Source organism: Orbicella faveolata, unplaced genomic scaffold (genome assembly GCF_042242905.1).
Source record: "Orbicella faveolata isolate gen_17 unplaced genomic scaffold, um_ofav_v1 contig_13, whole genome shotgun sequence".
Taxonomy (NCBI): domain Eukaryota; kingdom Metazoa; phylum Cnidaria; class Anthozoa; order Scleractinia; family Merulinidae; genus Orbicella; species Orbicella faveolata.
In genome coordinates this window covers 15,507,231-15,528,622 of record NW_028301540.1, presented here as the reverse complement: position 1 = coordinate 15,528,622, position 21,392 = coordinate 15,507,231, and the positions used below count along the sequence as shown (strand labels likewise).

The window sequence follows — 21,392 nt, the reverse complement described above, 5'->3', positions numbered from 1 at the left end:
ATCTCGCGAGTAATATCTCGAGCATCTTTTTGCCACTCAGGAGTAAACATTTCTTCATGAACGAAAAGGCAGAGCATGTGGAAACACACAATCATCTTTTAATAACATGGAAGAAAACCCGGGAGTTTTTAAATGTCAGTTCGAAGCGGGAGGGTTGGTGATTTTTTTTATCATTTCTGCTTCAAGTCTGCCGCGGATGTCTTTCTCCAGTTTCTGTACATCAACATCAGGAAGCTTTCTCTTTGATGGCTGGCGAAGTAGTTTTGCTCGGACTTGTTCCTTTAGAGCGTTATACTGCTGAAACTCGGAAAGGATGGTGTCAAACTCGTGGGAAGACACTTCGTTGTTGTTCAAAGCTTTGGAGAGCAGTCTGTTGATTGTATCCCGCTTGGCAACGGCGAGCGTGGTAATCTCTTGATGTTTTTTTATTTTCGACTCAAGTTTTTTGCTGGCGATTATCAGCCCCGAAGAAACGAGAGCGAAACACCCCCCAGCGCCGCCTAAAGGAACTGTTACCGGCAGGCCAACCAAAGAGAGGGCGGAGCCAAAACTAGCGCTGGAAAAAGCTGCCGAGAGAACACTGGAGCCGGCGGCACTCCAATTAACGAACTTTCTCGTCCGTTTGTATTTTTTAGCAACGAGGCGATAGTAGCCGACCTCACGGTCCAAAGTGTTGGAAATCTCGTTGATCTTTTGCAAGCGGAAATTTTCAGAAGACGACGCCAGTACTGGATAGAGAGGCTCGGCAGGCGGCGCGCTTGGAGGTAACAGATTTGCTGAAGACATTGCGTGTATAAAGAAATTTAATTTAACTCTAATTCAAAAAGAAGCGGGAAGCTTTGAAATCAAAGAGTTCGCCATTTTCGTCTTTACGCTAATGGTGATGGTATTTATAAACTCTTCTGTAGAACAGTCTCGCAAAACCTGTTCCGGAGAACCGTGGTAGCTTACCTTTTAAAAAGGCTTCCCTTTCACATCGAACAGGGCTAAGACATCCGACTTTTTGCCATTGAACAGATTCTTTTCTTCGTCGATCAAATTACAATGAATAAAATATGTCGTTAGAGATGTAATCCGTTTTACGAATGTTATAGTCTTCAACTTTCGCCCAATACCAAGCAAACCGGCTAAATCGCGATCAAGTTCAATCGGCTTTGTCCCAACCCCAAAATTTTTTATTATAAGCCGGCCAGCAGGTTGATTTATTTCTGTTTCCAACTTATAACTATATTTTGCGAACAGAACTTCTATTTCTTTTGCCAGGCTTTCTAAATCATAATACCCTGGGAGTAATTTACTAATTGACAAAGCTCTATCTTTGTCTTTATCTCCCAAGGAGGCTGAACCTTCTTTTTTCAAAGTGTCCCAGCTGTTGAATAAACTACAAGAAATGAGTTTCATGAAATGTACTTTCGGTATCGGCTCTTCAAAATAGATAGTCTCTCCATTCTTTTGTGTGACAATAGTGAGAACAACCATTTTTATATTTAACAAACAAAATTGTGTTCAAATACAATGGCGAATTTGTGGAAAGATCCTGAGTTTGTGAAAAAAGCAGATGCCGCCAAGAAAAAGTCGTGGACAAATTTTTTAAACCACTTTCCAAAAGCGGACAAAAGCCGGTTCGTTTCACAAGAAAGCATCGACGAGAAAAATAACGCAACAGCAGAGGTGTTTTTCAAAGAAAGCGAAGGCTCGTTTCAAAGGGTCTTCGGCTCAGACAGGCGGTATTGGAGCGCGGAAATGAAACAGGCGCTCGGTTTGGGAGACAGCGGGGGTTTTCCTTACCAATTGTCGCCACTTGGTTCAAAAGTTTCCTTGCCCATCCCTGCGGTACCTTTCGACGGTAAAGCGCCAAGCTTGAAGAAAATATTCAACGCCGAAATAAAAATCTACGTCACGCCTGGGCAATATTTCACAACAAAATTCAGAGAAATATTTCAAGAAATCAAACTCAGGCACACTTCTGGAACCGAATCAAAACACTGGTTAGGAGGGCCAGACATGAAATATTGGCCGCAACAGCTCAACTTCGCGGTTTTCTGCGCGACACAAGGTTGCGGAGTTTCTCGCGAAATCTTTGACAGCGGGATGAATCTCCCCCCGCAGATAAGAGCTTTTATATCTTCCACGTGTATTTCACGGTCAGGCGCATTTTGTACCAGCTAGGAGGTATTCAGAGCATAAACGCTTTGCCCGGAGACCCGACGTTCAGCCAAATGAACAATCATTAGGACGTTGCTTCGTACAAAAGGATATGCGACGAGTTCGGCATTGATCCCTCGAGCGATTTTCGCTTCACACAAGGGAAAAAGCACGGCTTGGGAAGTGTATACATTGGCGTGACAGGGCACGGGCCGTTGAAAACAGGAACCGCTTATCCAAGAGGGTTCTATAAATTCAGTGATGAAGGCGGTGCGGCAAGCAAAGGAAATCTGCTTTCTTTCATTGAACCTTATGCCGTGGCCCAGTATGACTGGTTCGCGCCAAACACAGCATACGGTTTGAGGCAGGTGGGGTTGTCGAGAATCAACCAGTCAATCGAGGCTTTCGTTTACTGCGTCCTGGGCGCGCAAGTCAACGTCCGCAGCAGCATTCTCGGCTCTGGCGGCCGGGCGAAAGAAGCCCAAAGCGAGTTCCTGGTGCTGATGGAAGGCGCGATCAGACAGCCCGACCTGGCCAAGAGCGTACAAAGGTACCAGCTTGCGGTGGATCAAGCGAAGGTCAGGCTCAATCTTGCTGTAGCCCCCATAGCCTGGTTCATGCCCGCGCAAATGATAATAAACACCGAAAGCACAATCGGTTACAACAACAAGCTGAAACAGGCGGTCTCCGGGATGAAACTTGGGGTGAACAACGAGGTAAACCCGGAGACAAAAAAAGCTGCGCTCAAACTAATGGCAGGCGGCTCGTCAAAAATTAACCCGCCCAACAGCCATCCGTCCAACCCGATACACAAAGCCGCAACAGCCGAATCAAGGAAATCAGCTTCTACCGAAACTCAGCAAGCACAGCCGACGGCACAAAAAATAGAGCCCAAGGCTCCAGATGAAACATCGCAACACGAAATAAACAAAACAGCTGTCATTGTTGGCGTAGTAGGATTCTCGGCTTTGCTGTTCATGGCTTGGCGGTAAAGTTAACGCCGCTTATTAAGATATTTTTCGAACAAAAAGGCCACCGCGGCAAGAATGAGCAGCCAGGTGTGCTCGGCCAGAAACCCGACGAATTGGCCGGCGGCTTTGAATAGAAAGCTCACAACCGAGCCAATCAGCCCGGGCAGCAGAGAACCAAGTTTCGCGGCAATATCTTTGAGGCCATTTCCCAAAGCTTTGCCGGTGGCTTTCAAACCTCTGGTGAGGGCCCCGATGACAGCTCCGATTGTGGTCCCGGCGGCGTTAGGAAAAGCGGTCAACGTCACGCCATATTTTTGGAAGATCTCTTTGACCCTTTCCATGAGAGGCCGCCCCCTTTCCCTTTCCGCAATCTGAGTTTGCAAACGCGCGATCTCCTCGTTTCTTCCTGCCACTCTGCCTTCTGCGGCTTCTTTGACGGAGGGCGAGGCATTCTCATCTTGAATGATTGCCTGGTCTTCCTCGTTTTGGCGCTGCAGCTCGCTTTCCTGCTCTTTCAGGTCGTCCAACGGTTTTGTTTGGTTGAGCCTTTCTTCCATGGCGTTTGTTTCACTTTCTTTTTGTGCGCGCAAGGTCTTGATTCTTTCAAGCTTTGCTTTCAATTTATCTATTTCTTGTACTTTTTTTGTAAGCGAGTCCAATTCTTTTTTCTTGTTTTCAAAATCGCTTTGATAGTTCTTTTTCAGTTCTTTCAGCCTACGCAGCTCTGCTTCACTTTCAAGATTCGAACCATGATTATCCTGAATGGCATCAATCTGAGCATTAGTTTTCCCGATTTTACCTCTCAGAACTTCGATTTCTTTCTTTTCTTCTTCTCTTTGCGAAGCGAGTGTTTCCGCCTGGCGTAGTTGTCTCTCTGCCTCTATCTGTCTTTGGCGTTGTTCTCTGATGGTGTCGCGGTCTTCAGCTATGATGTTTTCAGCTCTTGGCCCCAGAGCTGCTTTTTTCGCGTCTGTGAAACCTTTTTGTAACCCTTGGTCGCCAATCTTGAAAATTTTAGACTCACCTCCCCTTGGGCCAAATGAAACGATCTCAGTTTGACTACCTTTTTTGCTGAAACCAATTGGGCCCAATTTTTTGAAGTCTACCTTCGGGAACCAACTTTTGATTTTTTCTTTTGCCCTTTCAAGCATGGCCGGTTTGTCCTCGTTATGTATGAAAGGCTCGAGCAAAGGGATATTTTCTCCAACAATGAATGATGTCTCGGCATAAGAAGTGTCAGGCAGGCCGGACTGCTCGTGACGAAAAGTACTCATTTCCGTTTGTACGCCCTCGTTGTAGGGGGCGCCGGGTTGGTAGGGAGTGGATGCCGCACCTGGGTCAAAAGGTTTGGTTCTGTTAACCTCTTGTTCGTCATCATCATCATCGTTCTGGTTAATCCGGTTATCAAGGTCCGTGTCTTTGTAACCAAATTCGCCGCCTTCCGACATAGCGATATATTGTGAAGGTGAATTAATCAACATGACACGAGCGTGGGACAAAGAAAAATTCTGAGTCCCCGACAGGAATCGAACCCATGACCTCCCGAACACCGGGCGGGCGCTCTATCCACTGAGCTACGAGAACTCATGGAGAGCGAGGTCATTTAACTGAGTTCATATATGATAGGTGTCCTCCATACTGCTAGGATCAACGCTATCGAATTCATCGTGAGTAGTGATAAGTTAATAAAGATGGTGAATTTTAAGCTCGGTAATGAAATGTGAAGGTGAATTAATCAACATGACACGAGCGTGGGACAAAGAAAAATTCTGAGTCCCCGACAGGAATCGAACCCATGACCTCCCGAACACCGGGCGGGCGCTCTATCCACTGAGCTACGAGAACTCATGGAGAGCAAGGTCATTTAACTGAGTTCATATATGATAGGTGTCTTGCATACTGTTAGGATCAACGCTATCGAATTCATCGTGAGTAGTGATAAGTTAATAAAGATGGTGAATTTTAAGCTCGGTAATGAAATGTGAAGGTGAATTAATCAACATGACACGAGCGTGGGACAAAGAAAAATTCTGAGTCCCCGACAGGAATCGAACCCATGACCTCCCGAACACCGGGCGGGCGCTCTATCCACTGAGCTACGAGAACTCATGGAGAGCAAGGTCATTTAACTGAGTTCATATATGATAGGTGTCCTGCATACTGTTAGGATCAACGCTATCGAATTCATCGTGAGTAGTGATAAGTTAATAAAGATGGTGAATTTTAAGCTCGGTAATGAAATGTGAAGGTGAATTAATCAACATGACACGAGCCTGCAAGCCTGTTATTTTTTAAATTAGAAAAATAATCGCCGGTGTATTAATACACAATGTCAGTGCCAGAGAACCTTAGCCCAACTTACAACGAAAAGACATTACACGCCATGCAGGCCGAGCGCGCGGTCAAGCGAATCACCTTTATCCGCTCCGAAGCCAACCCCGGGGATAAGCTGTATGTTTCCGTGCCCAAGCTGAACGAGAACGAGGTTCTGGTGCCGAGCTCGCTAGCGCTTCGCTTTGACATCGACATTTCTGGAGGGCACGCCAACAACTTCCTTGTTCAGAACGTCACGCGGGCGCTCGTTGACAGGCTGGTCGTGAAGTTTGCAGGCACTATCCTGCAAGACACGGTTGGCTATGACATCTACAAAACTTTCGAAGACCTTTTCCTTTCGCAGGAAAAGCGAGACAACATGCTCCGCGAAGGGATTCAGAGCGAGGATCTATGCAAGATCCGCTCAGGCGCGGGAGACAAGAAAACCTCGGGCGTCGACGCTGAAAACAAGCTGAACGAGGTACACGGAAGCAAGTACCGGATCAGGCTTGACCACCAGATTTTAACCAACCCCGGTGTTTTCTACCCCCAAGCCCTTTACAACGACCTCACGTTCGATGTAAAACTTGCTAAAGCTATACATGTGGTCAGAGGCTCCCACACAACCCAGCTGAAATACAAGCTGACCAACATCCAGCTCGAGTACGAAATTATCCGCAGCAAGACTCTGGCGGACGAGGCACACAGCGTTTACTCCAGCGGCAAAGAGTTCACTTACGACCACGTGATGCATGACAAAGAGGTGTCTTTCAAAAAAGGAACTGACACGAGAATCAACATCAAAGTCAACGCCCAAAGAAGGTCACTAAAAGCCCTCCTCCTCCTGTTTGTAGAGCCGTATACTGCGGGCGACAGAGATTCAGAAAAATTCATTTTCCCGGCTCTGACGAAAGTCAGCGTCACGGTCAACGGCTCGCCCAACATGCTTTTCAACGACGGCATCGAAGGCAAGGACATGTGGGAAGAGGCCCACCGCTTCTTTGTGGAAGAAAAAAATAAAACCGAGCACATGAATGCGACAAAGTTTTACACCGGTGATAAGTTCGGGCTTGTGATTGACATGCGCTCCATGGCGGACCAGTCGATGTACGGCAGCGGCACCCGCATTGTGAACAGTACAGACGAGGTCCAGCTGGAAATTGAGCGGAAAGCCGAAGGCTCAGGCGACGTGAAATGCCATGTATTCGTAATCTCCGACTCCCAGTTCAACCTTATGGAAAGACAGCTAGAATCTGTACAGTTTTAATATGGACCCAAGCAAGATACCCTTCAACGCTCTCATTGTGGGGCCGACGAATTCAGGCAAATCAAGGTTTGTGTTGGACCAGATCTACGGCCCTTTCCGCTTCAAGTTCGACTACATCGTGCTCATCTGCCCGACATTCGCGCACAACAAGACCTACCACAGAATTGGTGAAAATGATCCAAAAATGGATGTGATAATGTGTGAGCAGCACGACGTGGAAAAGTGGTTGAAGCTCGTGAGATGGCTTTTCGAGGGCGCCAACACGCTCATAATACTCGATGACTGCGCAGCCTCCAAAGATGTGAAAGGGCGTACAGGCGAGCTGGTGAATCTCGCCTTTTCTGCTCGACATACGGGCATCAGCGTTTGGGTGCTGACTCAGAAGATGACCGGCATAACATCTTCCTTCCGGGAGAACGTGGCGACGATCGTTCTCTTTTACACCCCCTCGGCCAAGACCACGAAAGCCATTTTTGATGATTACGCCGGCGAACTCTCTCAGGATGAGTACAAAGGTCTGGTTTCAAAGCTGAAAGAGCGAAAGTTCTCTTATCTCGTGTTCTCGCTTCGCCACACCTACGGGGTGAAGTTATTTTGAATAAAAAAAAAAATGGAAGCTGTATATAGCCTTGAACAATGGCTGAAGAAGAGGCCGCGTTAGCAGAAGTTATGAACCTACTTCAACCCGAGCCTGAGCCGTCGAGTGTTGTAGCGGGTGACCTTGTTCCAACCGCCCCCAGACCTGACACTCCTGCTCTTCGTGAGCAGCTGGCCGTGCTGGTGTCTACAGGCAAAGCCAAAGAGGCCATCGGAGTGCAGTTAACCCACGAGCAGGTGAAGCGCCTGAGCGACAAAGAGGTCGAGAAATACACCAAACGCTACGAGACGTACGTGGGCTCAAAGACAACAGAAAGCCTGATCGACAGCTTTATTTTTCTTGTATCCAAAGTGGTCGGAATGACCGTCAACATCAAAGACATCGACGCTTACCAAAAAGAACTCAGAAACGACTACATCATAAACAAAGAGCTCTCCAATCTGGCCGGCAACCTTGCTTTGAAGTGCGGCCGGTTTCTTGCTGCGGCCAACGCGGCGCTGATCACCACAAAACATGTTGATTTTAACTCACATTTGGAGAAAAAGGCCGAAGTAAAATCGGAAGAGCAATCCTCAACAACCGCTGAGTGATTGCAGAAAAATCCTGAGTGAATTTTTAAGCATTATTATATTTGCTCATCATGTCAACCGAACAATCCGAGAGCGCACCTGCCGTCGATGTCACACAGCAAGCGACAACTCCGACTACAACAACGTCAACGCAGCGCGTAAAAAATCCCAAGCGTGTGGCCGCTGGAAAAATGGTTGCTGAAAGAACGCGGCTGGCCCGGGAGCAACAGAAAAAAGCAGCTGAGGCTTATATGGCAAGCAACAAGGCGAAAGCCACAACAGCGGCCCCCGAGCCAGCCCCGACTACAGAAGGCGAAAGCTCAAACTGCAGCGGAGAAAAAAATATCGACCTCAGCACCACCCAATGGCTTGCTGTTGCCAGCATAGTCGTTTCACTTGTCGGGATTTATTACAAACGTGAAGAGCTCAAGACCGCATTCGCCAAAAAAACACCGGAGCCCGCGCCTGAGCCCGCGCGTGTTGAGCCAGAACCTGCTCGCGCGACACAGACAAAAGGTTTGAAAAAAATGATTTAAACTTTCACCTGTAGTAGATAAACATGAAGAAAGTTGACGTTCCCCAAATTCGTATCTCTTCAGCAGCAATTTTTGGTATTGGGCTGTTATGGTACGACTTCAACGTAAAGATTTTTCATACAGTCCGCGATCTTTTGCGTGCAACATTGTTTGAAAAAGATGAAGAAGGAGATAAAATCCGCGATATTTTGGCCGCCGCATACTATGGCGAGGATGGCGAGGATGACGAGGATGAAGAAGAAAAGACAGATTAATTTATTTTAAACTTTTGTTTTTACTTATATCAACCGCTATCATGTCCGACAACAAGCTTGTTAAGACCATCATAGACGCCGCTACTCTCACTGGCTTAGCCGCTGGCATCGGCTGGGCCGCAAAAAAGGTTGTAAAAGAGAATTTTACTTCTGATCCCAGCAGCAGCGCGATGAATTACGTGCAGTTCACCGCCGTCATGGCGGGCAGCATTGCGCTCAAAAAGTACCTCGAGGATCAAAAAATCCTTCCTGACAGCGTCTGAAATTAATGATTTGAAAAAAAGACTCTGCAATATAGCACCATGGCGAGCATCGCGATTATGGTTGGTGGGGCTGTGTTGAACGCCACGGCTTTTATCGGTGGCAATTATCTGGCGAGGGCGCTTGGCGGGGGCGACAAAGCTGCGCTTGAAGAAAAAAAGCGCCATGACAAAGTTCTCGAGGCTTATCAAGCGGCTTACGCCAAATAAACGCGCGACCGCACCCATCTTCTCGACTGGATTGCGACCAACGCGCAAATAAAGGCGGAGGCCAAGCAGAACTTCACCAACACTGACTATGCCTTCAAACTCTACAACCAGGCGCATCCTGACGAACAAATGATACCCCCCAAAGAGCCCAAGTTCTCAGATTTCTATCAGCCGAGCGAGCAGCAAAAAAATGGTGAACTCATGTTCGTGGGCGCCGGGGTGCTCGCTCTGGGCTACGCAGCCTTCCGGTTCCTTTAAACTTTTTTACGCCTTACTTATAGTAACGGTATGGACGCCAAACTCGCAAAGATATACCATGGCCCCGGGGGCTACTGGAAAGGAATCGCCGCGATCCAAAAATTAGCCGAGGCCGCCAAGGTACCTGAAGAAACCGCAAAAAAGTGGCTGATCAAGCAAGCGCTCTGGCAGATATTCCTCCCCGCGCCGAGGCGAATTCCTCGGCCGAAATTCGACGTTCCAACACCCAACAAGGTCCATCAGGCGGACCTTCTTTTTCTGCCGCACGACAAGCTACCTCGTGGCCGCAATGTTTTCAAATATGCGCTGACCGTTGTCGACGTGGCCAGCCGCTACAAGGAGGCCAAACCCCTGACTTCGAAAAATTCTGATGAGGTCGCCCAGGCCTTTCAAAAGATATACAAGCGCGGGCCTCTCAAATGGCCTGAAATGCTGCAGGTTGACCCCGGGCGCGAATTCATGGGCGCTGTCACAAAGAAGATGGAAAAGCACGAAACATATATCCGGCGCGGGCGCGCTGACATTCACCGCGACCAGGCCATTGTTGAACGTTTCAACCGCACCCTCGCTGAGCGCTTGTTCGGCCACCAGTACGCCGCGAAAATGCGACTCTCTGAGGGCCAGCGGTCCACTGCCTGGGTAAAAAGACTTCCTGAAGTTGTTTCGGCTTTGAACAACGAGGTCACAAGCCTTATCGGCAAGAAACCCGCCGTTGCCATCAAAGAAAAATCTGTTTATGCAAGGCCTTCGACACCTTATTCAAGGCTTGTTGGAAAAAGCGAAAAAATACTTCCCTCTCTTGTCCAAGTTCGTTATCTCTACCAGCCCGGTCTTTGAAAGTTTACAGCATTGAAAGATCTTTCACAAAACCGGATCAACCCGTTCTCTACTATCTGCGCGACGGTCCCAAGCGCGGCTTCGTACGTGAAGAGTTGCTGGTTGTCCCTCCAAACACTACTCTTCCTCCGGCTGACGTGAACTAAAGGTGAAATTCGATTGGTTCGGTATGTATCCCATCAGGCAGCACCCACCGCTTGTCGTAATAAGCGCTCAGCCCCAGCTTCTGCTGCTCGTAAGTGAGCATGTGCCCGTCCCGCATCCTGAAACCTCTGTTGGTTGCCGTGTCTTTGCTGCCTTCCAGCGCTTCCTTAAAACGCTGCCACGTTATCTCGTTCTGCTTCTTTGACATGCCCTTCGTGCTAAACTTCTTTTTTTTTCGCCCTCTCCTTCGTCGGCGTAATAGCACCTCGAGCAGAGCGCGATCATCCGGCTGCCCTCGAACTCAAGTTTGAAGAGGCCTGGGGTCCGGCCGCTCCACTTGTCCCAAGCCAGCCACTGATTTTTTTCCGCCTCGAACTCTTGCTTCAGCTCTGGCCGGACAATGTCTTCGAGCCGCTCGCCGGAGATTGCAATGTAGTTGCTGTCCGTGTCCATCTGGATCAGCTCAAAATCTCTTCTGTCGATATACCTGTCGAGAAAGTCGTAATAGAACTCCAGCATCCGCAGCTTCGCCAGCTGGTAGACGGCGATTCCAATATGAAACGGCCTTCTGATTGTGACCCGGGGCTTCCGGCTTTCCAACTCATACGCCTGCCCGACCTCTTCAAGATCAGAGAAATACGCGCTCCGCAAGGCTCTGTCGACCACCTTCTCGTCTTTGGTGTAAATCACATTTGTTTGCCGCTCCAAAGCTTCAATAAGCTTCCCGTACGCGCTGTTTCCCAGAAGTTTGAACACTTCAGCGAGCAACGCCTTGCTTTCGTCCACGTCTCCTGACCGGCGCGCCTCCGTCACCTGCTCCACGAACCAGGGAAAGATCTTGGCCGGTTTGTAGTCGATTGTTCTGTAAACCCTCGTGATTACCGCCCCGTGGTTCACGTACCACAACAGCAGAGGGGCGTACACCAACATCCGTTCTGCAGACAGCGCTCCCACAAGTTTTTTTCCGTCTCCGCGATTTCTGCCCGTTCTTTCCAAGTAATCGGCCATATGTTGCGGCACAGCTTTGGCAGGCACCTGTTTGTTGTAGAAGAAAGGATACATCTCATCGAACTTGGGATGCGAGCGCTCTGGAATCACGATGTCGACTTCGCCAAATCCAAACCATTTTCCTTCTTTGAGTATGTGCGTTAGTATAGGGGCCGCCTCCGCTTGGAACGCGCCTCTGTAGTGCTTGACATTTTCCTTCCCGCAAGGCATGTCTTTGAGCATGGTAGAAAGATAAAGAGCGTTGGCGTCTAAACCGATGATTTTTTTGTAAAGACGCGGTTCTGATATTTGATGAGACCTTATCCTCGTGACACCAGCTTCGTGGTACCTTGTGAAAACCAGGCTCGGCCCCCCAACAACAGCTTCTTTCAGCATCTCATACGCTTCTTCGCCCGGGCTGTAAAGATCTGCGCCCCGCTCAACCGCTCCCGGAGCAAGTAGTGCAAACTCACGCCTGGGATGCTCACAGCGTCTTTCAGAATGTCTATCCCCTTCTCAGTGTAGAAGTTTCTCATCTTTTCCAGAGCCTCAAGGCCGGGAGCCACATCGAGATTGTTGTAGTAACGCAGCCAGTCTGCGAAGGTGCGCATGCCCTTGTCTTTGAACACTCGCTGGCATCCCTACCATTCATCCCGCGTGAGAACGTATTCGCCCTTTAGCTTCGAATACCAGTCCTCGTATTTTGGGAGCCCGGGGTAATCAAGCTTTTCGGGGGTGTCAAACCATTCGTAGGGAAACCACGATTTCACTGCCTTGCATCCGTAGGCTTTCACCCATTTGTCGTAGCTCGTCCCCGGGCCGAGGTAGTTGATGATATCGAGGAAACGGGCCCCCCAGGTGAGTAAGAACATGGTTTTGTTCCCCTTTTTCGCCACTCTGACTTTTTTTGATACTTCAGCAAGAGTGCTGGCGAAGTGGTTTTTGATCAGATTCAGGTCGTTACTGCCTGAGTTGAACCCTAAGACAGGAACCTGGTTGCACCATTCGTAGATTTTTGCTGCTGCTCTTTTGGTAGCAGGTGCATGTCTTCTGGCACAAACTCCGCTCGCACCTGGTCCTGGATGTTTTTTCCGCGTCTATGTAACTCTTTCATAAACTTGTGGACCAACTCCGCGGGGTCTCTTTCACAGATGTGGGTGGGCTCTCTTTCAAGAGTGTCGCCGATACTAACCGAGATTGGCACGTGCGCGTTTTCTATCGTTAACGCTCCTGTCGGCTCTTTCCGATAGTTTTTATCGCCATACGACTCGAAATCGTACAAGGTTGCGTGCTGGTAAGTTTTCGTTTCCGTCCTCGGAAGTTCCCCCTTAAGATGCCCAACTTCGCAAGACCATGCCTCGATTACTTCGTAGCCGATCTTCCGCAGAAATGCGGTACGGTTCAGGGTGGCTTGGTACAGTTGTTCAGGGGTTTTACCGTTGTTGAGAATCATCTGTTCTCGATAGCGTGGGAAACATTTTGGGCATCCGTGGAAAGGGCAGCCGTGGTATTAGAACACCGTCCTCGTTTCGTGGTTGTACCCGTCGACAGGCGAGCTCTTCATTTTCCCACCTTCTCGCGGAAGCCATCTCTCGCCCCCATGCCCGCACATTGCATGATGAATGTGGATACCCCGTTGCTTCGCTTCTCGCTCCAGCCACAGCAGCGCTTGTCTAGATGTTGTGCTGTTTGGGTACATCACTTTCTCGAAAGCTGTCTGCGGGGCTTCGACTTCCCCCCCCCCCGGGTAATAGATTGCCGTTTTTCCTGCACTGCAGGTTTGGAAATGCCGTTTGAGACTTTAAGCTTGTGTGAATCTCTGACGGCAATGAGTGCATTCATAGGTTTTCGCCAGCTTTGTGATGTCTTTTATCAGGAAAGCGTGCCCTTCGTAGATACCGATTGTCAGAATGTTTTTCAGTTTGGGATTCGCGTTTACTCTGAGATGCCATACCACTTCACCGTCTTCTAAACGCTCAGGCTCGTAGACACGTATTCCGAGCCAAGATGCGACGGCTGTGGCTTCCACCTTGTCCAACTCATCTAGAGACGTTTTTGCGAAGTTTGCAGGTATGGATTCGAGTTTGTAGAAACTCTGGGCCAAGCTTCTTGCCTCTTTTGTGCACCGATCTGGGCGCGCTCCTCGGTGCACAGCGATGCACCGCCATAGGCACAGGTTGTCGTAATACGTGTCCAACGCCACCATTGCCCGGCTATGGGCAAGGTTGCGCAGCCAGTCCGGTAACGGGCCTGTTCCAACCAATGGCTGCCTGTCAATCACAACCTTCAGGTCAGCGTTGAAAAAGCTTTCAAACACCCACTTTGTATTCGACCTTTCAACACTTTCAAGCTCAAGGCGACTTTTTTCCTGGGGGTGAGCCATTCTTCCGCATCTTCCAGTCTGTTAATCCAAGGTGAGCCCTTGATTGTGTAGTAAATAATCACCGTTCCATCCTCAATGTTGCGCAACTGATACGAGAAAACATGCCTCAGATAAAAAGACGTACTTACGTTTTCTCATATCTTCTCCATAAAGTCTGGTGTGAGGTTTTTTCCCAGACCTCTGATGAAGTGCCATCGAATATAACGCCGTCCTTTACTCTCTTCCCCCTCATGCGTTACATCATCGAACAGGTACAGAATCTCATTCTGGTAGTCTGTCACTGTTCGGATGTTCTGCGCAGGAAAGGGGTCGTACTCCTTCAGAAGCTCTTGATTTTTTCTCCCCTTTCTTTGCCGTGGAGGGGGTCTTGGTTGGTAAGGTTTTGGAAGTAAAGGTTTTTGCAAACGCTTCTACGTTTCTTGGGAAATAGGTTCATCCATCACGTTCTCGACAAGCTTTCTAACGGCTGGTGCGTTTTCCGCAAGTAATTGGTTAAAATACTGCAACGTTTCTGGATCGATTTTTGCAAGTTCTTCTCCCAGTCTTTCTTCAAACCTTTGGTCATTGGAAGCCATTGTTCCTTGCGGTTTAATACTTATCCTCATTTCTCTAATTGTGTTGCCTTCAGCTCGAGCAGAACGAGATCGAAATCTTTCTTCGCTTTTTTGCCCTTCCGCATTAGCCGCTGGTTTACAGTTTTCCCTCCGCAGCCCCTGCATAACCGGTAGGCGCACTGCACCCCGACCCCGCAGACCCGACATGGGGCCGGCATTCTTATCCCTTTCTTTAGCTGGTAGTTGTGCTGCTTGCACAAGGTCCCCACACACCGCTTTCCACAGCTTTCTTTCCGGCCCCGCATCAGCCACGCGCATTTGGGGAAACAGCGAGATCTATGCAGGAGAGGATCAAAGAACACGACAAGGATATACGACTCGCCCGTACCCAGACCTCCGCCGTTTCTAAACACACCCACGAGACCGGCCACTATCCTATCTGGAATGAGGTCAAGTTTATTGATCGAGATCCTCACTGGTACACACGTAGGGTCAAGGAAGCTATTCACGTAAGACTTCACCCTAATAACATCAACAGGGATAGTGGAATTGAAATTCCTTAAGCATGGATACCCACGATCAAGAAACACAACAACAGGAGAACGGTACAACAGCGGACCACTGAGGGAACAGCTACTCGCCGGAACAATGGAACAATAGGAGGATCGAAATGCACCAATCACAGCCGACCTTTGTGATATAAATGATACCGTGCAATCAGTCGACCTTATCGCCTGAAGAAGACCAGCACTAAGCAGTCGAAACGTCGCGATCTACATCTCAAGTGACTACATCGTGAGACAAACGATAATACACTCTGCTATCCAGATATTGTCAGTATCACCATGCTGTAGTCGAAAAGAGAAGCATTCCTTTGCGATAAAAATCAAACACAAATTCATTGCTATTCTTTAAAACATCCCTCCTTCAACTTCATAGGCTTTGACAATCTCGTGAAAATTTTAGAGGGTCCCAAAAACGGCTTTATAATGGTTGGCGACTATTTTCAGCGAGCTATTCGGGTTTAAGTGGGCACTGATGAATATGTTAAGTTGTAGAAAGTTCATCGCGCAGGACTGTTCATGTTTGTTTTACACAAATTCGAGTAGTTATTTGTACAATCAAACCTGTATATAACGGCCCCGTATTAAGCGGCCACCCTCTATTAAGCGGCCAGTTTTCAAAGTCCCGATTTTTCGCTCATACAAACGCTGTATTTGTTACCTGTATTAGGCAGCCACCTCTAATAAGCGGCCGCGGCCACCCTGTAGCAGTCCTATGTTTGTCTTTCTTTGTTATTTTACCTGTATTAAGCGGCCATCCTGAACGTAACAACTGCGAAATGACGGAATGAGATATTTTGTTGTGAACTGTAAGTCATAGAAATACAGCGCTGTATACCGTAGAAGAGGAGGGAGCAATTTATTGCACAGTACTTTTACACAATGTTACCTACATTATACCGTTAAGTTACAAGTTGGTACTGAACCTTGTTTTAAGTATTGATCGCTTGAAAGAGTGTGGATTCTCCTATTCTTTCCTTGCATGAAGTGAGGGTGGCTACAGTTCGACTGTATTTAGATCTTGTCGTCACTATGAACATAATGAGTAGATTTACTTTCCACATTTGATGAATGTTTAATCAAAATTACATTTTAAAAGTCAACAGCTTATTAGCCGAAATCAATCTGTTGATTCACGTATTGTTATGCCCAAAATTGTTTTTTTTCCTGTTGCCTGTTGCTAAGGAAACGAAACAGTAATTAAACAGTATTGTGAAACCGATCGCGCGATCGCGTAACCTCAAAACACTTGCTAAAAGTTTAATCTTTGGCTTTGTCAGTGGCTGGCTTTTAAGCTTCTTGGGTTGTAATTTCACAACGAACTTACTTTTTACACAATGAAATAATGTTTCGCTGTTTGAGAGTCGTCCTGGTACTTATTAAGAAATATTCCCACTGTTGCACAAGATGTGTTTGTTCAGGTCTGACGAGATTAGGAATATGAAGTCATTTTGTTGGCTTATCGATTCAGTCGTTGCATTTTGTGCGAGTGACAAATCTTTCAGTCGGTCAAAGAAAGCTAGTGAAATGCGTACTGAACAACAAAGTAAGCCCTTAGGTCTCATTTTAATGATTTGGTGTGCTTTCTCAAGTGTTTAGCAGAAACAGAGATTCGAGACAGTACGTCAAGTTGCTACTTCTATCGTCTAGTGATTGCTTTTTGATGCTAATAGTTTCAAGAAACCAGCAGTAATTAAAGATAATTACAGCGTGTTTGACGTTTTCAATTAACTGGAACGAACTCATGTCCCGACAGCAAAGGTAATGTTTGGGGTAAAAAGATGTAACACAATGGCGATATTATCCTGTGGATGATATTTCCTTGTTTCATTGTTATCAGATAAGTAACAGTCTCCTCTCTCAACGAAAAGTTTATTTCTAAAAGCATACTTTTCTACATAGAGTGTTCGAAGCTGTAAGCAGTTATGCACGTTTCATGTAACAATCAAAAAAACCCCTGTGCTGCTGAAGTTTAGTTGGCAAGTGGTGCGAATCGGACATGATAAATTTATCGCTGGGTTAGAATTTTTTCGCCCGTCTATGGAGAGGTATTGGGTTGCTGTGATTTTGGCTAGCGCTGCTTCAGAGAAACGTTTTTTGCTCTTTTCTTTCGATATCAACTGGGCCGCGGGGGCCCAGTTCTTGTAACGCTAAATGTTTCATTGTTTTTTTTTTTGTTTGTTTAGGTCGCACTGTTCCGGTAAAACCAATCGAGCTGGCTTCCAAGCTTCTTGAGTTGTAACATTCGCGACAAATTTACGTATTTGCCTGGTAAAATAAAGTTCTCGTTGTGTGGTAAAAGTGGCTGAATGACTGGCAGCTGGTCAAAGTAGCAAAAACACTAAATGACCGGCCAAACAATTTTTTTAAAGAATGCTAGTAAATCTTCGTTTAGCTGGGCATTGAATAAGAAGCCATGAGCCATGTTTGTGCGACAGTAATGAGAGATCAATTAACTAGAATGATTAAAATAATGTGTTTGGGATAAATGCCTCCGCCCCCAACCACCTACCCCCCGACCCCTTGAGATCTGTTGTTCTACCGAAATTAGCCATGTCTGAGAGACCTAAGAGAAGAAGGGGACTGGTACGAGACATGGGCGCGGTTTTACGACAAGGAAGTCACAGTATATCAATACATGAATTAGCTTGCTGTATTCACTTTCACAATCAACGCCCCGAGGTTTGCTTGCTTCGCAAGTGCTCAACAAGAAAGGCTAACTTCAGCTGCAGACACTGAGTTCAAGTCATGTCTAACCTTCCAGATTATCCAGAGATCGTGCCGAAGAGTGCGGAGGAGGCCAGAGGAATCGACTTTTGTGGTACTAAGCACGACTATTATATCATTCGTTCAGATCTTGGCGTCTATATGAGAAGCGCAAATTTCCATGAAGGGAATGATATCAAGATTTACTCCTTAAGTCCAGCTTGTCAGTGGGGCGATCACTACTTGGCCACCGAAGATCAGTACTACATCATTAAAGGGAACGAATATCGTAGAGTTACCAACATGAATGAAGACAAAGATGCTGTGGTGTACAGTCTTCATCCCAACTGTCGTGGAGGAAGCCACTACTACTCTGCGTTTGGCAATTACTACATCGTATTTGCCGACAAGGGCGTCTATCGACGAGTGGAGAACATGAACACTGACAAGGGTGCCGTTGAATATAGCATCCACGAAGCGTTCCGTGATGGTCTCTACTTCTGGGGTACGACTGATTATGTCTACTGTTTGAAGCAAGCAGGCGAATGGAGTGTCCCTTACCACAGAAGCACCAACATGAATCTCGACGAAAACCCAGCCACTTTCAGCGTTCACGAGTCAGTCCTCAACTTTATACCTGGCGGCATAGCTCAAACCGACGGAAAAGCGTTTGGTTATTGGCATAATATCAAATCTTTTGCAAATGAAACCGACGTTACAGTCGACTGGAAAACAACCATCACGAAAACCGTTGGCTTCACAAGGAGTGAAATGTCCTCCATAGAGCACAACTGGTCCATCGAGGCGGGAGCACAGTACCAAAGCGGTCTTTTGAGTGAGGCCATCTCCAAATATCAGTTTAGCCTCAAAGTCCAGTATGGTGGAAAGAGCGTTAACACAGAGCAGCAACAATGGAGTAACATCACTGAAGAATCCGAAACCCTTAACCTGCATATCCCGCCCCGCTCTGAGGTGTACATTTGGCAGTATCAAATGGGGTTTGGCCAGAAGAAGAACCTTTTCAGCCCTAACCTGGAGATTACCGAAGATTCAAAACCACCTGATGAACCAGCAATTTACTATAGTCATGCAAAGTAAGGCTGAATCGGTGCGCGTCTCAGAATTCTTCTGTTAAGTGTGAAACGGGTGAACTTTATTAGTCAGAATTGTGTTTGTTAATTAGGCCACGAAGTGTTTTGGAATTTTGTAGTAATTTCGCTTTATCTAGTTGAATTTGGCTCTCCTACATAATTCCCTGACATACACTATGTATTCGTATTTAGCTTTTTGATATACGCAGTATCTAGTCATAGCTATTCAGGTTCAGGGCGTATGGGTATGTTAAGTTGTAGAAACTGAATGTTCACATACATTTTTTACACGAATTCGCGTGGTTATCTGTATTTAGATTTTGTCGTTACTATGAACACAATGAATGGATTTGCTCTCCACATTTGATGAATGTTACATCAGAACGGAAATCAGTCTATTGACTCAAGTATTGTTATGTCCAAAATTGGCTTTTTTCCTGTTACCTGTTTCGTTTCTAGGGAAACGAAACAGTATTGTCAGGCCGATATCACGCGATCACCTAACTTCAAAATACTTGCTGTTGTAACAAGATGTGTTTGTTCAGGTCTGACGAGATTGGCAACAAGATATCATTTTGTTGGGTTATTGTTTTAATAGTCGTCGCATTTTGTGCGAGTGAGAAATCTTTCAGTCGATGAAAAACAGCTAATGAAATACCTACTGAACAACAAAGTTAGCCCTTAGGTCTCATTTTAATGATTTGGTGTGGTTTTTTCAAGTGTTTGCCAGAAACAGAGATTCGAGACAGTAAGTCAAGTTGTTACTTCTATAGTCTAGTGATTGCTTTTAATGCTAATAGCTGTAATAAATTAAACTAGCAGTAATTAAAGATGATTTACCGCATGTTTGATGTTTTCTATTGACTGGAACGATTTGATCTGCCGACAGTGAAGGCAATGTTTGGGGTAAATGAAAAATTCACAGTTTTAAAATATATTTAAAATAAAGATAAAGGCGATAATTTGCTGTGATGATATTTCCTTGGTTTGTTGTTGACAAGAAGTTCAAAACCGCGCGGTGAAATTTAAGGCGCAAATTTACTCATAAGAATAAGTAAAAGCTTAAGAAGTTCATTGAGTTGAGATGGAGTGTAATTGCGGTATTTGGCATTATTATTTGTAAGGTCTGAATGTATAGGGAGTTTAATAACAGTTGTTATCGACCTACAATAAGTGTTAAAAGTTGTCAAAAGAGTTAACGCACGCGCGCGCCACATTCGAAAAAAAGGGAAAATTTTGGCAAAAATACAAGGACAATACAATTACTACGTTTTCTGTTTGCTATCCGCCAATGTAGTAACCCTGCGTGTCCATACTTTGCAACGCTCAATAACTAACGCATGCAAAGATTGTAACACTAGAAGAAACCGAATTCGGAAGAAAAAAGTTTGTCGACAAAATTACCGAGAATGTATGGGAACGAAAAGAGACTTTTCGCGTCTGCTACACGCAGTTATCGTAACCTCAAACGACACTTGCAAACATTCGGACATCAGAATAAACAGATTCAGAAAAGATAAAATTTCAGCCAGAAAATTACGTAATTGATCACATAGAAACATCGACTCCCCGTCCCCGGACATACCCCGGGCATTTGACTCGTCGCTGAGCGCAGGGGTGGGGTGGGGAGGGGGGCGGGAATTTGAAACCAAATGGAAGGGATGGAGGGGAGGGGACTTGGAGAAATTCGCGCACTTTTTATTTTGGGGTTGGCCGGAAGCGGGATTGTTGAAGTTTAATTCGCGTCGACCGGTACATTACAGTCATTACAGAGTGAAAATAATTGAAATTTTTCTTCCTTTTTTCATGGATATGTTCTCAGTTCTTCTATCTTGAATTAGCAGCTTGTAATACGTTAAGAATTTTAAACACCCCGTCATATTTAGGTGTTTCACCTTACACCTGAGGTATAAGAAACCCCAAATAGTTATTTGCTATACTGGTAATAACAAAGGTTGGGCAGTCCGAGCGAGATCGATGGAAGGAATTGAAGAATTAATAAAAGTTGCAGATGCGTAGTACCATATAATAGTCCTACATAATTGAAGTTAAAAGAGTATCTGGGTAAGCCCGTGAAAAGGCTCTCTAATCGAGGATGGAAAGCGGGATGAAAGCGGAGAGAAGAGAGGGGAGGAGAGAGAGAGGAGGGGAGACGCCCCAACCCGCACCCCATTCCCTCCTCGGCCACTTCACTCTCATCCAGTTTCCTCTCGGCCCTTCCAGCTGCGGTCAGACCCTTCAAGCCAGAGCCTGTTCACAGGCTATATCTGGGTATACGCCAAGGTTATCAATAAGCCAATTTTGATGTGATAAAATTCTAACTTGGCTGCGAGACTTGGGGGAATAAAACAAAAATAATCTTTATTCCTTCCTCATGTTCGATTTGGTCTAGTTTTTCGTTTATTCCCCAAGCCCTTACGCTGTGCGATTGATGGAGTCGAATTGATGAAACGCAACAAACAATTTATTGTACAAGTAATCAGATACAAAACTTGAACATGTTAATAGAATGATGAATAACAAACTGTAACCAAACGAACTCTATTACAGGATTTGCAATGTCAAATACATTATCTCAAAATTTAAAGTAAGTGGTTATATCTAGCATTTAAAGACCGTTTCAGAGGTTTTCTGTCTTTTAAACCTCTTTAAATATCAAAATATTCGCATAAGTGCATCATGTCATGACGATAAATCCGGAATTTTCTGGCCGTAAAATTAAATGCGACTGAGATAACTTGCCTAA

General features: G+C 46.3%; 3 protein-coding genes and 1 pseudogene across 3 annotated transcripts; 2 read left to right on the top strand and 2 right to left on the bottom strand.

Annotated features, from left to right (window-relative positions):
• Window positions 1-2,925: 2,925 nt before the first annotated feature.
• On the bottom strand, window positions 2,926-5,056 carry LOC149115263 (uncharacterized). The gene has a single exon (XM_089284794.1). The coding sequence runs from the start codon at window positions 4,595-4,597 to the stop codon at window positions 3,140-3,142; it is 1,458 nt and encodes a 485-aa protein (XP_089140920.1). The 5' UTR covers window positions 4,598-5,056; the 3' UTR covers window positions 2,926-3,139.
• A 389-nt stretch (window positions 5,057-5,445) lies between these two features.
• Window positions 5,446-6,696, top strand: LOC149115262 (uncharacterized). Its single transcript, XM_089284795.1, has one exon. It carries the CDS (start codon window positions 5,446-5,448, stop codon window positions 6,694-6,696), a length of 1,251 nt encoding a protein of 416 aa, XP_089140921.1.
• A 3,281-nt stretch (window positions 6,697-9,977) lies between these two features.
• On the bottom strand, window positions 9,978-12,781 carry LOC149115261 (uncharacterized; annotated as a pseudogene).
• Window positions 12,782-16,396: 3,615 nt separating this feature from the next.
• LOC149115260 (uncharacterized) lies at window positions 16,397-19,490 on the top strand. The gene has a single exon (XM_089284793.1). It carries the CDS (start codon window positions 17,598-17,600, stop codon window positions 18,651-18,653), a length of 1,056 nt encoding a protein of 351 aa, XP_089140919.1. The 5' UTR covers window positions 16,397-17,597; the 3' UTR covers window positions 18,654-19,490.
• Window positions 19,491-21,392: the final 1,902 nt, after the last annotated feature.